At 51.9% G+C, this 12,865-nt stretch overlaps 1 protein-coding gene across 2 annotated transcripts; it reads left to right on the forward strand.

Moving 5' to 3' along the window:
- The first annotated feature begins 5,687 nt into the window (after nt 1-5,687).
- ARHGDIG (Rho GDP dissociation inhibitor (GDI) gamma) lies at nt 5,688-9,414 on the forward strand. Of its 2 annotated transcripts, none has more exons than XM_010295430.1 (5): nt 5,688-5,892; nt 6,272-6,355; nt 6,966-7,042; nt 7,222-7,285; nt 7,693-9,414. In XM_010295430.1, the coding sequence occupies exons 1-5, from the start codon at nt 5,703-5,705 to the stop codon at nt 7,890-7,892; spliced, it is 615 nt and encodes a 204-aa protein (XP_010293732.1). In that variant the 5' UTR covers nt 5,688-5,702; the 3' UTR covers nt 7,893-9,414. The 2 variants fall into 2 exon arrangements, with proteins under 2 accessions (XP_010293732.1, XP_010293733.1); XM_010295431.1 differs by having other exon boundaries at nt 5,689-5,892; nt 7,825-9,414.
- Nucleotides 9,415-12,865: the final 3,451 nt, after the last annotated feature.

Consider the following 12,865-nt stretch of genomic DNA (forward strand, 5'->3'; position numbering starts at 1 on the left):
ACGGCGAAACGCGGACGGTTTGAGTCGGCTCGTGCTCTCCGGAGGAACCGGGGCTGCTCCGAGCCCTCTCCTCGGGTTTCCCTTGTTGCCCGGGCTGCGGGGGGCGGTAGAAAGGAATGCTGGGCCCTTTTCACTTTCCGGGGCGTTGGGAGGTGCAAGTGCTCTCGTGTCTCAAACAGATTTTCCATAAATGGTTTCTAGTTATGAAACGAGGAACTTGGAAGCAACTTCCTCAGAGTCGATTTCCTTCCGTGTTAAAGTAATTAAAGCTCCTGTTTTATCCCCCTTAATGCTGTAGGCAGGGTGCTTTTTAAAGCAGGTGGGGCAACATGCATAAAGACTGCAGTTTGGCTCCTGCAGCAATTATCGGCTTTCCTCCTTCCTTTACAACCCTACTGGAAGGATGGCGAGGCCTTCCCTGGCTTCGTAGGTTATTTGCAATAAGTCTGAAAGTTGTAGCTTCCTTTTCTGAAGATGAGAACTCCCAGTCACGCTAAGCAGCTAAATTGTTGTCTTGAAAGTTTTGGGTCTAGTCCACAGTGCGTTGTCACTCTGGTTGTCCAAGTGTTCTTCCAGTTCTTGTCCTCTAACTGCTGATGGTTTCATTTTGGTATTCCACTATGGGGATGAAGGGCAATTTGTGTGGATCAGTCACGCTCTTGGTGGTGTCCATGGCTGCAGTGCTGGGGTCACCGCATGGACAGCAGTTGCAGCCAGACTATGGACCATTTATCCATGTAACATGTTTGCATCCTGGGTGTAGGACTGCAAGAGTTTTTTAAACTTCTGAAGTTGTGAGCATATGGAACTGTCTGCACACGCCTTTGGTTTTGCTCTTGACAGTTAATATCCTGTAGGTGAACTGCAGTCCAGGGTTATGTCATGAGCAAAAAATACCACATCTCCAAAATGCAAGTCCGTGAAAGGCAGCAGACTGTTTCCAGAGTCCTTCATCCCCAAAGCTGTGAGCCAGTGGTGGGGATCAGGCGAGGTGAGAGTTCTCTTACAACTGGTGCAGCGGCATTACCTGGACGTCTCCTTGCCTCCGAATTCCCAGGTGGTGTCAGAGGGCAGCGCTCAGTCTCGGAAAGTGTCAGTTGAGTCACCAGTTCCTCCTTTGCCGCTGATGTGATCCCCACCCCCCGCTGCTGTCCCGGGAACCATCCGAGCCCAGTTTATTTCGGATCCAGCCTCCCAAGCTGCTGTTGTATGTGTGGAGCAGCAGTGCAGCTTGAGCCAGTTTAAGCAGTTCTTGTTCCCTGTCCTTACAGCATAGCAGCGTTTGTAGCTACGTAGTGAACCGGATTAGCGAAGTGATCTGGCTGGAAAATAGCCCTGCAGAAACGGTTATTAACTGGATCAAATTCCAGCCGTTTGCCATGTGGCTGCACAAGCTTTCCCTTGCGCCACGGGGGAAGAAGGAAGGGTGGGGACTACTCGAATTTGCACTGCTGCATGTCCACGGCTGCGCTGTGGCCTAATGGACGTCCGAAGCCAATTAGCTCGTCTGAAGAGACTCTGACTAACTCTGTTTCCACGATTGCCATGGGATCTTGATCGCAGGGTATGAAGAAGTCGCTGGTTACCACTGTCTGCCTGAAAATAACTAGGGCTATGTTCCTAGCAGTTTTTCTGTCTGGCAGAAGGTGGGGCTCTTGCATTCACTGCTGCTAGCTCCTCGGTCCTGTGTGAAAAATGCTGAGAGAATCCAGGAGAAACTGCTAACTTGAGGAAGCAGTGAAGGCAGTGAGTGTGAATTCCCAGGTGGGAAGCGATGCAGTCTCCTGCTGTCTTCTGCAGGCTTCTGTGATCTGCAAGTATCTGAGAAGAGCCCGGGGCTGTGTCCCTACACATCTCTCCACGGCCAAGGACCCCACCTCCTGTAATTTGCTTTCAGTCTGAGTGTGGGCTGGGAGTCCCCTTCCCTGCCAGCCGTGGTGGAGTTCACAGTGGGTCTCTGCCAGAACAGTGGGTCTCCCAGGAGCTGCAGAGGCACCAGCTCTAGCATTCTGCAACTCGGCTGTGCCTTAAGAGCCAGAGAGCTGCCGTATAGAGGTGCTGAGCTGGCACCTGAGTATCTCCTGAGTGTAAAAAGGAGATGAAGAGGAATTTCCTTCCAAACACCTCAGAGCAATGCCTGAGGTTTGAGGTTTTGAGCTCCTGTAAGGCACCCACGCCTGACTGCAGGTCACCAGTGTAGCAGGAAGGCTTTCGTTAAGGAGCTGAGCCCTTTGACGGCCTGTGTTGCAGGTCCCCTCTCCTCTGCATGTTGGTGTGTGCTCACTGGAGGTCTCAGCGTGGCACAGGTGGGATATTGTGAGTGCAGTTCTCTCCTGGCAATTCATATGTGATGGAGTCCCTTGGCTGTGCTTTGTCTGGCAGTGTGATGGCTGGTCTTTCACACACCTGGAAAAGCTCTGTTTTATTAACCCTGAGCTGTAATAAATGCTTTGTCTGAGAAGCCTGAAGGGTGAGGTTGAGGCCCTCAGAAAAGTTCTGATGTGATTAAGAGTCTGCTTCCTCTCTGGCTGCATGTTTGGAGAAGTAGCCGAGGCACTGTGACCTGTGGTGATGAGATGCAGTGCTCTTGTGCGGGAGGGGACAGCCAGCTGCAGCCCAGCCCCTGCCAGCTCTGTCGCAGGGTGCCTCTCTGGCACAGGAGTACTTCTCTTGGGAGCCCTGCAGCAGTGGCTTTGGCACAGCGTGGTCAGAGATGTTGTTCTAACTGCTGCTCCTGGGGAAGCCTCTTGGAAGAGGTGAAGTGGTATTTTTCCAGGGCTTCTTCAGAGAGCTGGCCTGGCCTGGCCTGGCCTGCTGCTTGGAATATTGCTTTGTGTTGGTCTGAAGAACTGTTTTCTGTCTCTGGTGGGCTTCCGTGGTTTTAGAGATCTGTGGAAACTGGGGTGGTTCTTGATTAATCTGTGTGGTGGTGTGCATGATTGTTTTTTTAGCTCTGGATCACACGATTAAGGCTAGAGGCATAGGAACACAAACCAAAGAGCTGGGGATTTGGGGTTTTGGTTTTGCTTTGGGTTTGTTTTTGTGTTTCGTTTTCTTCTGTGCCTTCTATGGCATGGTTGTTGCTAAATAGCTGTTTGTGGGAGCAGTTACCCTAATGGAGCTGATGAAGATTGGCTGCTGGTGATGTGTGGGAGGAAACTGTTGCCTGTCTGTTAGGTCTGGGGGTTGGTTATCAGTAAGTGGTAGCTCTGTACTTGGGTGAGACCAAACTAATGCATTTCTTAACTGATCAGGATAGGATACCTGATCCTGGAAATCAGCTGCTATTTCAGCTACTAGAAATCGGTACTGTTTAACACTAAGGCTGTTCCTTTATGGAATGCAACAATATTCCAGACCTGACCCTGCTGTTGGGGGGAGGCTGCACTGTTGTTGGTGCCACTCTGTTCATCTTGCAGTGCTAATTCTTTGCTGCGTGCAGAGTGCTGCCTCCAATGAGCTTTGGTTGTTTGAGGAGAGGCTGCCTGATGGCTCCTGTGGCCTGTCGTACCCAGGTGCTGATCAGGCCATTTGTTAGAAGTTTTATCTCTGCTTGGTCTGAAAATTGGAAGGTGGTATACACCTGTGGATGCTAACGCTGCAGAAAGGGACCTGGCACTGCTTGGGATATGCATGTGGATACTGACGGATTGTCTGCCATGTGTGCATCTGTTTATTATATTCATGCTTTCAAAGAGGGCTCAATTGCAAAGAGTTTGGGTGTCAACAGAAATCAGTGACTTGGGACTTCGGTTCTTTAAAGCTCTCACTGCAAGTCCATTTCCTGAAAGCTACAGGTGTCTTAGGAGGAAGGTCCAGAGTTCTTCAGCATATGGAGGGAGAACAACCTGTAGTGCTTGGGAGGTGAAATCTAGCCTGGAGCCAAAATGAAGGACTGCTGCTTTGAGTGAGTGTTAGCTCAACACTTCTGGGAGTCCCCAAGGCTGGAGACTCTTTTGGACAGGAACTCAAAGGAAGTGACTAGGTTTGATAAGGAGATACCAGGGTGAAATCTAATCAGTTATTCATGTATGACATGAGATTAGATGGCCTTTTGAATATAGATTTCCACAATATTCAGTGCCAGGATATTGGAGAATGCCATGCAGAAGGGCATTTGTTCTGAAGTGTAGGGGCCAGTACCAACAGTTGCTGGGAGGTGTAAGTGCAAAGGTCCTTCTTTGCCCCATTCACCAATAAAACATTCATAATATTTATGGCTAAAAATATTAGTGGAGCCTGGGTGGCACCTCCACTGTTCTGCAATTACAACCGTTGCCAGGCTTGAACTGAACGGGGAGTCAGACTGGCTCCAGCATATGCAGAACTTGCCTAGCTATAGAGTTGTCACTATAAAATGTGCTCTGTAAACTGTGTGTGATTAATGTCAGTGATGAGGTCTTTGTTTCCTCCTCTGGGTGGCATATTGGGTAGAAATGGAATAATTGAACTCTGTGGTACTATGTCAGTTAGCTCAAGGACGAAAAGAACGGCTAATGGTTAGCTTATTTAGCATAACCTGTATGAGAAGTTTTAGAGGCATGTAGATCATAATTAAGTATGTAAAAAATCAGTATTTAAGTACATTGTGTGTGTTGTCTTTGTAGCAAGTGTTGTAGTTCTTCATTTATTTAGAAACTAGATGCCAGAGCAGCAAACGTAGTTCTGCAGTCTGTTCTGAGCTGTGTGTGCTAGCACAGCGCTCCAGGTGGGAATATTGACCAGGATGTGGGAATGCCAAGTAATGGTAGAAACACCTGGATCCATCAGCAGATCATTTGTGAAATGATGTGAAACATCGTTTTACTTGTACAAAAAGCCTTTCAAAAGCCTACCACTGAAAGAGTTTTTAGAGAGTCCAAGTTGGTATTTGCATAGGATGACCCTTAGGACAGTGCACCCTGTGGAACATCAGGAATTACTGAGGATGTCATTGGCTTTTACCAAGGTGTTTAACAGGCTATTGGCATCACCTTTCACCAGCCCTCAGTGTGCAGCTGGGTGTTTCCTGGTTAGAGTCTTGGGCAGCCAAGCCAAACCACGCACGTGTTTTTAATCCATTATCTGTTTCACTGGCTGTGTGTGACACAGATCTTTGAAAAGGACTGAGCATGAGATCAGCTGAGCCAAGTGTCTCATTCCACTCCTCTGAGGCATCCAGCACCTGGTGCAGAGCAGATTGATCTGATTGAGTTACAAACTGTGAGCTCCAGATTGCAGCAGAGACTCCTGGCATTTGTGCCAGTGGTGAGGCAGAGGCCTGTTCTTAGCTGGAATCATATGTTGTAGAGAACAGAACCGAACTGGATTTATTCTGAACTCAGGTTTATTATGAGTGAAAGGCTCACCCAGTTGTTCTTGTGGAGGAGAATGTTTTCTCTGTGGCTTGGGGTATTTACCTGTTTCAGCTTACAAGTAAAGCACTGAGGTTGAATTTTTCCTCCCTCTTGTGTGGGTCTCCCTGGGCTGAATATGAGACCTGGCCTACTGGAGGAGTCTGCAGGCTATGGGCCCTTGGCAGGGTTGTGTCCTGTGAAGGGCCCAAGTGCGAGAGTGAGCCTGTGGAGTCACAGCAGAGCAGTTCTGGGGAAGCCTGGTTGGTGCTAACAGGCTGTGCTGCTGGGAAGGAGCCTTCGCTGGTAGAGTAGGTAGGTGCCATTACGCTTCTCCTCCCCACTTCAGTGTAACTCACGTGTGTGAGGATGGCAGAGCAGGAGCCGACGGCGGAGCAGCTGGCCCAGATTGCAGCTGAAAATGAGGAGGACGAACACTCTGTCAACTATAAGCCACCTGCCCAGAAGAGCATCCAGGAGATCCAGGAGCTGGACAAGGATGATGAGAGCCTGCGCAAGTACAAGGAGGCACTGCTTGGTGCTGTCACTGTGACTGCAGGTGAGCCCTAGGACATGGCTATGACTCGCTCAAGCCAGAGCTCCATCAGTCACCTCCAGCCTCACCCCTGCTCCCGCCTGGGAGCTGTTCTCCTCCCAGCTCTTTGCGCTTTGGCACAGGCACAGCTTGGCAGCATAAAAGCATGTGTCTGCTGATCTCTGGCCCTTGGAATAAGACACGGGAGGCTCTCTCCCATTAGAGGGAGATGCTTTTGGGGAGACTCTGGCTGGGCCTAACACAGCAGGGAGCCCAGATCTTCACTGAGGGGTATGTTGTTCTCACTGGTTTTCTTGCTTGTTCAAGTGCCCTGGAAGGAAAAGGAGTTGTATTGGTTGGTATTAGGGATGGGTGTTTACCAGCCTTTTTGCTTGTCTTCTAGATCCCAATGCCCCAAATGTGGTGGTGACCAAACTGACTTTGGTCTGCGCTACTGCTCCTGGCCCTCTGGAGCTGGACCTGACAGGTGAGCTAGGAAAAATTCCAGCCCTTCTTCTCCTGGGTCAAAGCTGACTTGGTGTGGAGCCTGGCAGAAGGCCCCTCAGGAGCACTGCTGGCATAGTGGGCAAGCACTAATATGTTAGAAATGCCCCTGTGCTGGAGGCACAGTAAGGTGCCCAGGCCACCGGAGGGTTCTGTGCTCTGAGCCTGGCAGCTGTGTCCCCCATCGCAGCAACAGGCCTTTCTGCTTCCACTCCCTTGCCAGCCTTAGTTTTGTAGAGGTGTGAGCTGCCGGGTGGGGGAGCCAGCTGTCCTCCAGCCTGCACAGCAACACTAATGGCAGCTTCGAGATGGTGACAGCCTCAGAGCAAATGTCTACAAAAGAACATTTTTGAATTAACTGCATTGCTGCACTGCAGTGTCCTTTCACAGGGCATCGCTTGCCTGCCTCAGTAGTGTGGGCACTGCACCAAGGAGGGTCCTATCATGCAAAAATGAAAGGATGAGCTGCGTGCTGTCCAGGCAGTAAGGGTCATCTGCTACTGCAGATACTGTCCTGATCACCTCTTGCAACTTAAGTTCGCCCCAGAGCACAGTACAAAGGGACTCTGAGCAACTCTCTCCCTTCTTTGTAGGTGACCTGGAGAGCTACAAGAAGCAAGCATTTGTGCTGAAGGAGGGCGTGGAATACCGGATAAAAATCTCCTTTAGGGTAAGAATTCAGATCTGAAAACTGAAGAACAAATGGAACACTGGGCTGTTGCAATCCCAGCATAGGGAGTGTCTGAGCCCCAAAAAGTGGTGTGATGTAGGAAATTGTCTCCTACTGTGGGTGGGGTAGGCAGTGTGTCTAGGAAATGTCTTCTACAGTTCTTGCTTGTGTCTCTGCAGGTTAACAGGGAGATTGTGTCAGGGTTGAAGTATATTCAGCACACATTCCGGAAAGGCGTGAAAAGTAAGTGCTCCTCTGTGACTTGGGTACTGCTTTGTTTGAGAGCTTTCTGCTTTTCCCACTGTGGTGATGGGGGCTTGCCCACTGGTGCCCCAACAGCTCATAATGGGAGGAGATGGTCTTCAGTTATCTCTGTGCTGCTGAGCCTGTGGCAACACGCACCTCTGGACTTGATGTGTAATCGCTGCTGGAGTGCGGTGGTGAACAGGTGCTAGCGTGGGGGGATCACTCCCTGCAGGAGGAGCTGTCCCTGCAGTGAACGGAGCTGTTAATGTGGGTGACATTCTTGTTCTCACAGCTCCTTTGTGGATTGCTGTAGCAGTAGCAGACCGTTCACTTGCTTTAGCCTTGCCCCAGATGCAGGGGAGGCTCTTAAACAGCCTCCATTACACCTCTTTTTCTCCTTCTAGTTGACAAGACTGAATACATGGTTGGGAGCTATGGCCCCCGAGCAGAGGAGTACGAGTTTCTGACCCCCATGGAAGAAGCCCCTAAGGGCATGCTGGCCCGGGGCAGCTACAACATCAAATCCAAGTTTACAGATGATGATAAGACTGACCACCTGTCCTGGGAGTGGAACCTGACCATCAAGAAGGATTGGAAGGATTAGCCCTTCCCAAGGCCAAACCCCAGAGAGCGTGAATCAGACAGTGGCTACTGTAGAAATCCCCCCCTGTACCAAAGTGCTGACATTGGAACCCTCTTACCTTTCACCCCCTGTTATAATTTGACCAGAGAGCTCAGTTTTGTAATATGCCCCCTCCCCAGAGAATCGCAGAGTGCATTGACCAAACCGTGCTGCCTCCATCTGATCTCCAGCTGCCCGTCCCAGGGCTGTGCTGTCCCAGCACAGAGGTGGGAGCGCTTGCTCCCTCGCCAGGCCCTTTGCTGCTTCTTACCTTCCTTTATTCGGGTAGGTGCTGAAGGGGAAAGACTCCTATGTTCTGTGTAGGATCCTGTGCTTGGCTTTCCTGTGCACAGCTCAGGGTAGCTACTGCCTCCAAGTAGCTGAAGAACTTTGATGCCAGGCAGCTACTGAATCCATTTGTTGGCTAAAATCATGTCCAGCCTGCCCCTTCCACCCAGTCAGTGTCCTGGGAACACTGGCAGCTTCATTTGTGGATGTTCCCTGTAACCATGATGCCTTAATGTGTAACATGTATCCTCTAGGGAGGGGGCCCTGCCCTTGTTACACTTTTTAAATGCCACCCACCCTCCCCCTGTTTGTTGGCATGGCACTCATCTTGGTCACGCCCCTCATGGGTTATTAGGAAAGATTCACAACTTCCCGCTTTGCTGCTGGTCCGTTCTTCACCCAAGATGGGACATCTCCAGAGGGGAGGGTGGTGTAACATCCTGGGTGACACCTGGCCACTCGTCCAGGTGTCCAGAGAGCTGGCCTGGCAGGACCCCTGGCCCTGTTTGCATAGAGCTCCAAACTCTCTGGCAGCCTCAGCACCTCCAAGGCGCAGAAGGGGTTGCAAGGCAGGTGGGTGTGGGAGTCACCAGTGTTGCCATCACCTCACACTTCTCATTGCAGCCAAGGTAGCTGCAAAGCACTGAAATTCCAGGACAGTACCTGCCCTCCTGGCTGTTTTGGGCTGAGGATGGACTAGTCTGTTTCTGCATCTGCTCTCCTGATGCGATCAACAAAGAGCTTGCAATGGACAAGTATTCAGAAGCGGTTAATGCCTTATGTATCTGTTCTGCCTTTAAAATCTGTGCCTGGCCTGTCAGTATTTATTGCCTTGACACTCGACTCCCCCGCCTCCGTGCCCGTAGCAGACCCCTGCAGCACGCCAGCCTGCCACCAAAGGCTGCACTGACACGGCGCTCGGGGCGAAGGAGCCCTCTGGGGCCTGTCAACCCCTGAGGGCTGGGCGGGCACGTTCCATCTCCACAGCCCTCTTATTTGGATCCTACCACGTTGAGGTCGTATTAGAACTGGGACCAAGTACATGTGGCTTTCTCGTAGCTTCGTCTTTTGCCTCTAACTCTCCCTTGCCCTGCCCCTAGAGACATTTTTGTTAATTTGGTGCATATTGTCTGTAAATCCTAGACCCGGGTTAACAGGTTTGGAATCATCGTCTGCTTCTCCTTTTATGACAGTTAAATAAAATCTTTGAACTGACTGTCTACTATCCATTCTGGTTCTGTTCTGGGTCTTTGCCAGGAAGTGGCAGAACTTCTGTTCCACTGGGGATTTCTGCCAACACCTGGGATGGGAGAAGACTGGAATGCTTGTGATTGCTAAGTTGTGAAACGGGATCTGGGACAGTCCTTGCCAGAGGAGAAGAGGCAAGAGGCCCCTCTTGCAGTGTTTGTCTTCAAGTTCTATCCCTTGCTGTTCACTCTGTTCTGCGTGGCCTGCAGTATGAAGGATGAGGAGGGTGTGGGGAAGTGAAAACAGTGGGTCTCTGAGGGAGTGAAGTTGGAGGGGTCTCCTGCCCACTGAAGAGCAGGTGGACTCTAAGCCTTGTCCTGCCCGTGTTGTGCCTACTCCAGCTGCAAGCATGAAGTGAAATTCCTGTGCAGTCAGAGGAATGAGAGAGGCAATCAGAAGGAGAACAGAATCCAGGAAAGGCAATGTTTGATAAGAGCCTGGGGATGTTTACAGAGCATTGTGGCTTGTTTGTGTTAATGATAAGTGTAGCCAGGAAAAGCTCCTTACAGAATCTACAGAATCTCCTCTACAGAAGCTGTAGAGGAGATAGCTCAGCCCTGCTCCTGGTCTAAAAGACTCACGACGGTAACTGAGAACTTTGAATACAAGAGGGAACCTACTGAGTGAACAGCACAGGCCCCCTTTCTTCTTGGTCCCGGGAAGGCTGCTGCGCTTCCCAGATGCCACGGCTAAATGAAACAACATGACTCAGAAACTACAAGAAAGTGCAAGGGCTGAAATGAAGCACACTCAGCCGGGCAGGAACTGCCTGCACACCCCGGTGTGGAGCAGGCGTGTGGCTGGCACCTGCCGGAGCCCGCTCCCAGAAGGCGTGCTTTGCTTCTGCTGTTCCCTGCGGTAAGCTGTGCCCAGCTGCATGCCCCCACGGCCCTCCCTCTGGTGTGGGGATGGGAAAGGCAGTACAAGAGCAGGAGCTTGGAGCAGGCGTCACTCTATCATGTCAGTTAGAGGGAGCCCAGATGTGCTGATAAAGTAAACAAAGGCCTTCCTTGTGCTGGCCCCCAACAGACACTCTGTGGGTAGTTAGTATCAGGGCGAGATCCTGTCTGATGCAATCTCCAGCTCTTCGGCAAGTATTTCCAAACTCTGGACGTTGGTGTTTCTGCTGGATCATTTGCGTGATGGTGGGATGCCTGGGGTGGGGTATGCAGGACAGCTGCAACCTACTGTAACTCCGAGGGCTGAGGGGCTACTGTGGTGATTCACTGCCCCCTGTTTTCTCTGGAATGTGGTCCCTACTGCAGGATAACAGGCTGGGCTCTCCTGCCTGGCAGCAGAGTGCATGAGTGCACATCGGCAAGAGCAGCCCAAGGGATGTGTGGTTCCGGTCACAGGCTGGGCAGGATGCAGTGGGCAGGTGATTCTCAGTACTTGTGGCTTCCAAGCAAAAGCCTCAGCCCCTTCCAGGAGATGCACCTCACAAACCTTCGGTCAGAGCTTGCGTAAGAGTGGTCTGGGCTGCTTTTCTAGTGAGGCAGCTGTTTGTGCTGCAGCAGCTCAGTTTGACACAGCAACTGCCTTGCAGCAGCAGAACTGCAGCTCCACAAGTGTGGCAGCTTTCACCTGTGTCTGTCAAAAGGCAGCCTGGGAGAACTGAGGCCAAGGGGAAGGGGAGAAATTGAATTAACACGAATTAACATCTTGCAGTGCTGGAGAGCCTCGGTTGTGGGCCTGGACCTGCTGTGCTGGCAGCTGGTAGGTATGGAAGTCAAATAACACACTGCCCCAGCTGGCAGTCCCAGCAGGGAGCAAAACATCAGAGGAGATGTGCTGCCACCATAGAGGGCAGGCAGTGCCCTATCTGTGTGGCTTTCCTTTGGCTGACATTGCAGCGTAGGGATATTTAAAGGGATTTAAAGAAAACAAGAGAACTGTGCTCTGTTTGTGGGGTACTGAAAGGCAGGTGCAAGGATGCTGCACTGAGCTGTGGTGGAATCCTTGACTGGCGTCAAAAATGAAACAAGAGAGTTGCAGCACCTGCAAGGTGTCAGTGAGCATTGCCAGCCTTTCCAAATCTGCTGAGTGTCCCAGCACTGTGCCAGGCCCCACTGCCTCCGCTGATGTGTGGTAATGTGATAAGACTGCCATGAGTCCCGGAAACCTGCTGGCAGCAGGCTGTGCCGCTTCCCTTTGGCCACTGGCTAAGCGTGTCTCTGCCAATGTGTCAGGTGAGGGTTTTCTGGGAGATACCACCCCAATGCAGGGTCTGACCCTTTCAGCAGAGTGTGTCGCCTGAAGAGCCCCTCTGGCAGGGCAACGAGCCAGGTTACTCAAGGCAATGGCTCCCAAGTGCTCCCTTGCCTGTGGAACCAGACAGGCTTCAAGATGGCCGAGCATTAATGCAGGATTTCATTCTGACAGCAGCTGATTCCCCACCCTGGCAGCCCAACATGCCTGTGCTGGCACAGCCCCAAGCAGCGGCAGCCAGGCAGTGGCCGCTGCACACTTGCTTGCTTTGCTCAGTGCAACTTGCCATCTAAAATCTCACTGGACGCTTTCAGGGATCGAGAAAGGCATCCAGTTCTGCACCCAGCCAAAGCTCCTGAACGGACAACTGCTCCTCACAGCACTCACAGGATGACCAGGTTATCTGCAGAGAGTATCTGCAGGCAGGGCAGGGCACCTCACTCTGAACTCCACTGGCCTGGGGCACTGGGCCCACCCCCTGCAACGGGGAGGAGAGCAAGGAGCTGCCGCCCTACTCTGCAGGTAGCCACTGAGCTGGCAAATCAGCAGGGTGTGGCCAGGGAACCTGGACAGAGCCTGTGCCCGCTCCGGCACTTACCAGCCAGGCAGCCTGCGTGTACAGATGCGCATAGCAAGCCTGACAACGCTCTGGCGCTGGCAGTGCAAACAGCACAGCCAAAGGCCAGCTGCTTTCTGTCCAGGGGCGCAGGGGGTCTTCTTCCCCAGACAAGCCTGGGAGCAACCAAGACCTGATGGCTGGCTCTTGTGCTGCATTGGGAGATGCCAGAGCAAAGCAGGGAGAGTTGTGTGATGGCATTTTCACCTGCCACGATCATGAGACTCATTCCCTGTGGATCCCTTAGCAAACACCGCACAAAACTATGTGCTTTGAACTAGAGCCTCCTTGTGATGTGCTCCTGCTCAGTTCTGAGGGATCGAGGTGCCCCCCATGTCCTGCCTTGAGCACACCATTGCCTTCTCTGTAAGGGAAAGCATGCGCTGAGGCCAAGATCCACCGTGAGCCTCTAGCGGGACCCATACACTGCGCTGAGCTCTACCCATTGCCCACAGTCGATCTCTGGGGCTGGTGAGGCTGCAGCAAAACGAAATGGAGCTTCCCTGAGCTGCAGCAGTGCCCAAAGCCTTACGCCAGACAAGGGCCTGGCCCAGGGGCAGATCCAGGCTGGTGGGAAGCAACTGCCATGACCATC

Source organism: Phaethon lepturus, unplaced genomic scaffold (assembly GCF_000687285.1).
Source record: "Phaethon lepturus isolate BGI_N335 unplaced genomic scaffold, ASM68728v1 scaffold40259, whole genome shotgun sequence".
NCBI classification, from domain to species: domain Eukaryota; kingdom Metazoa; phylum Chordata; class Aves; order Phaethontiformes; family Phaethontidae; genus Phaethon; species Phaethon lepturus.

What these genes read in the sequence shown, in the direction of transcription:
- ARHGDIG (XM_010295430.1), top strand. Translation starts at nt 5,703, where the DNA reads ATGGCAGAGCAGGAGCCGACGGCGGAGCAGCTGGCCCAGATTGCAGCT. An exon ending in TGCTGTCACTGTGACTGCAG is followed by an intron (nt 5,893 to 6,271) that starts GTGAGCCCTAGG and finishes CTTGTCTTCTAG; the next exon opens with ATCCCAATGCCCCAAATGTG. An exon ending in ATTCCGGAAAGGCGTGAAAA is followed by an intron (nt 7,286 to 7,692) that starts GTAAGTGCTCCT and finishes TTCTCCTTCTAG; the next exon opens with TTGACAAGACTGAATACATG.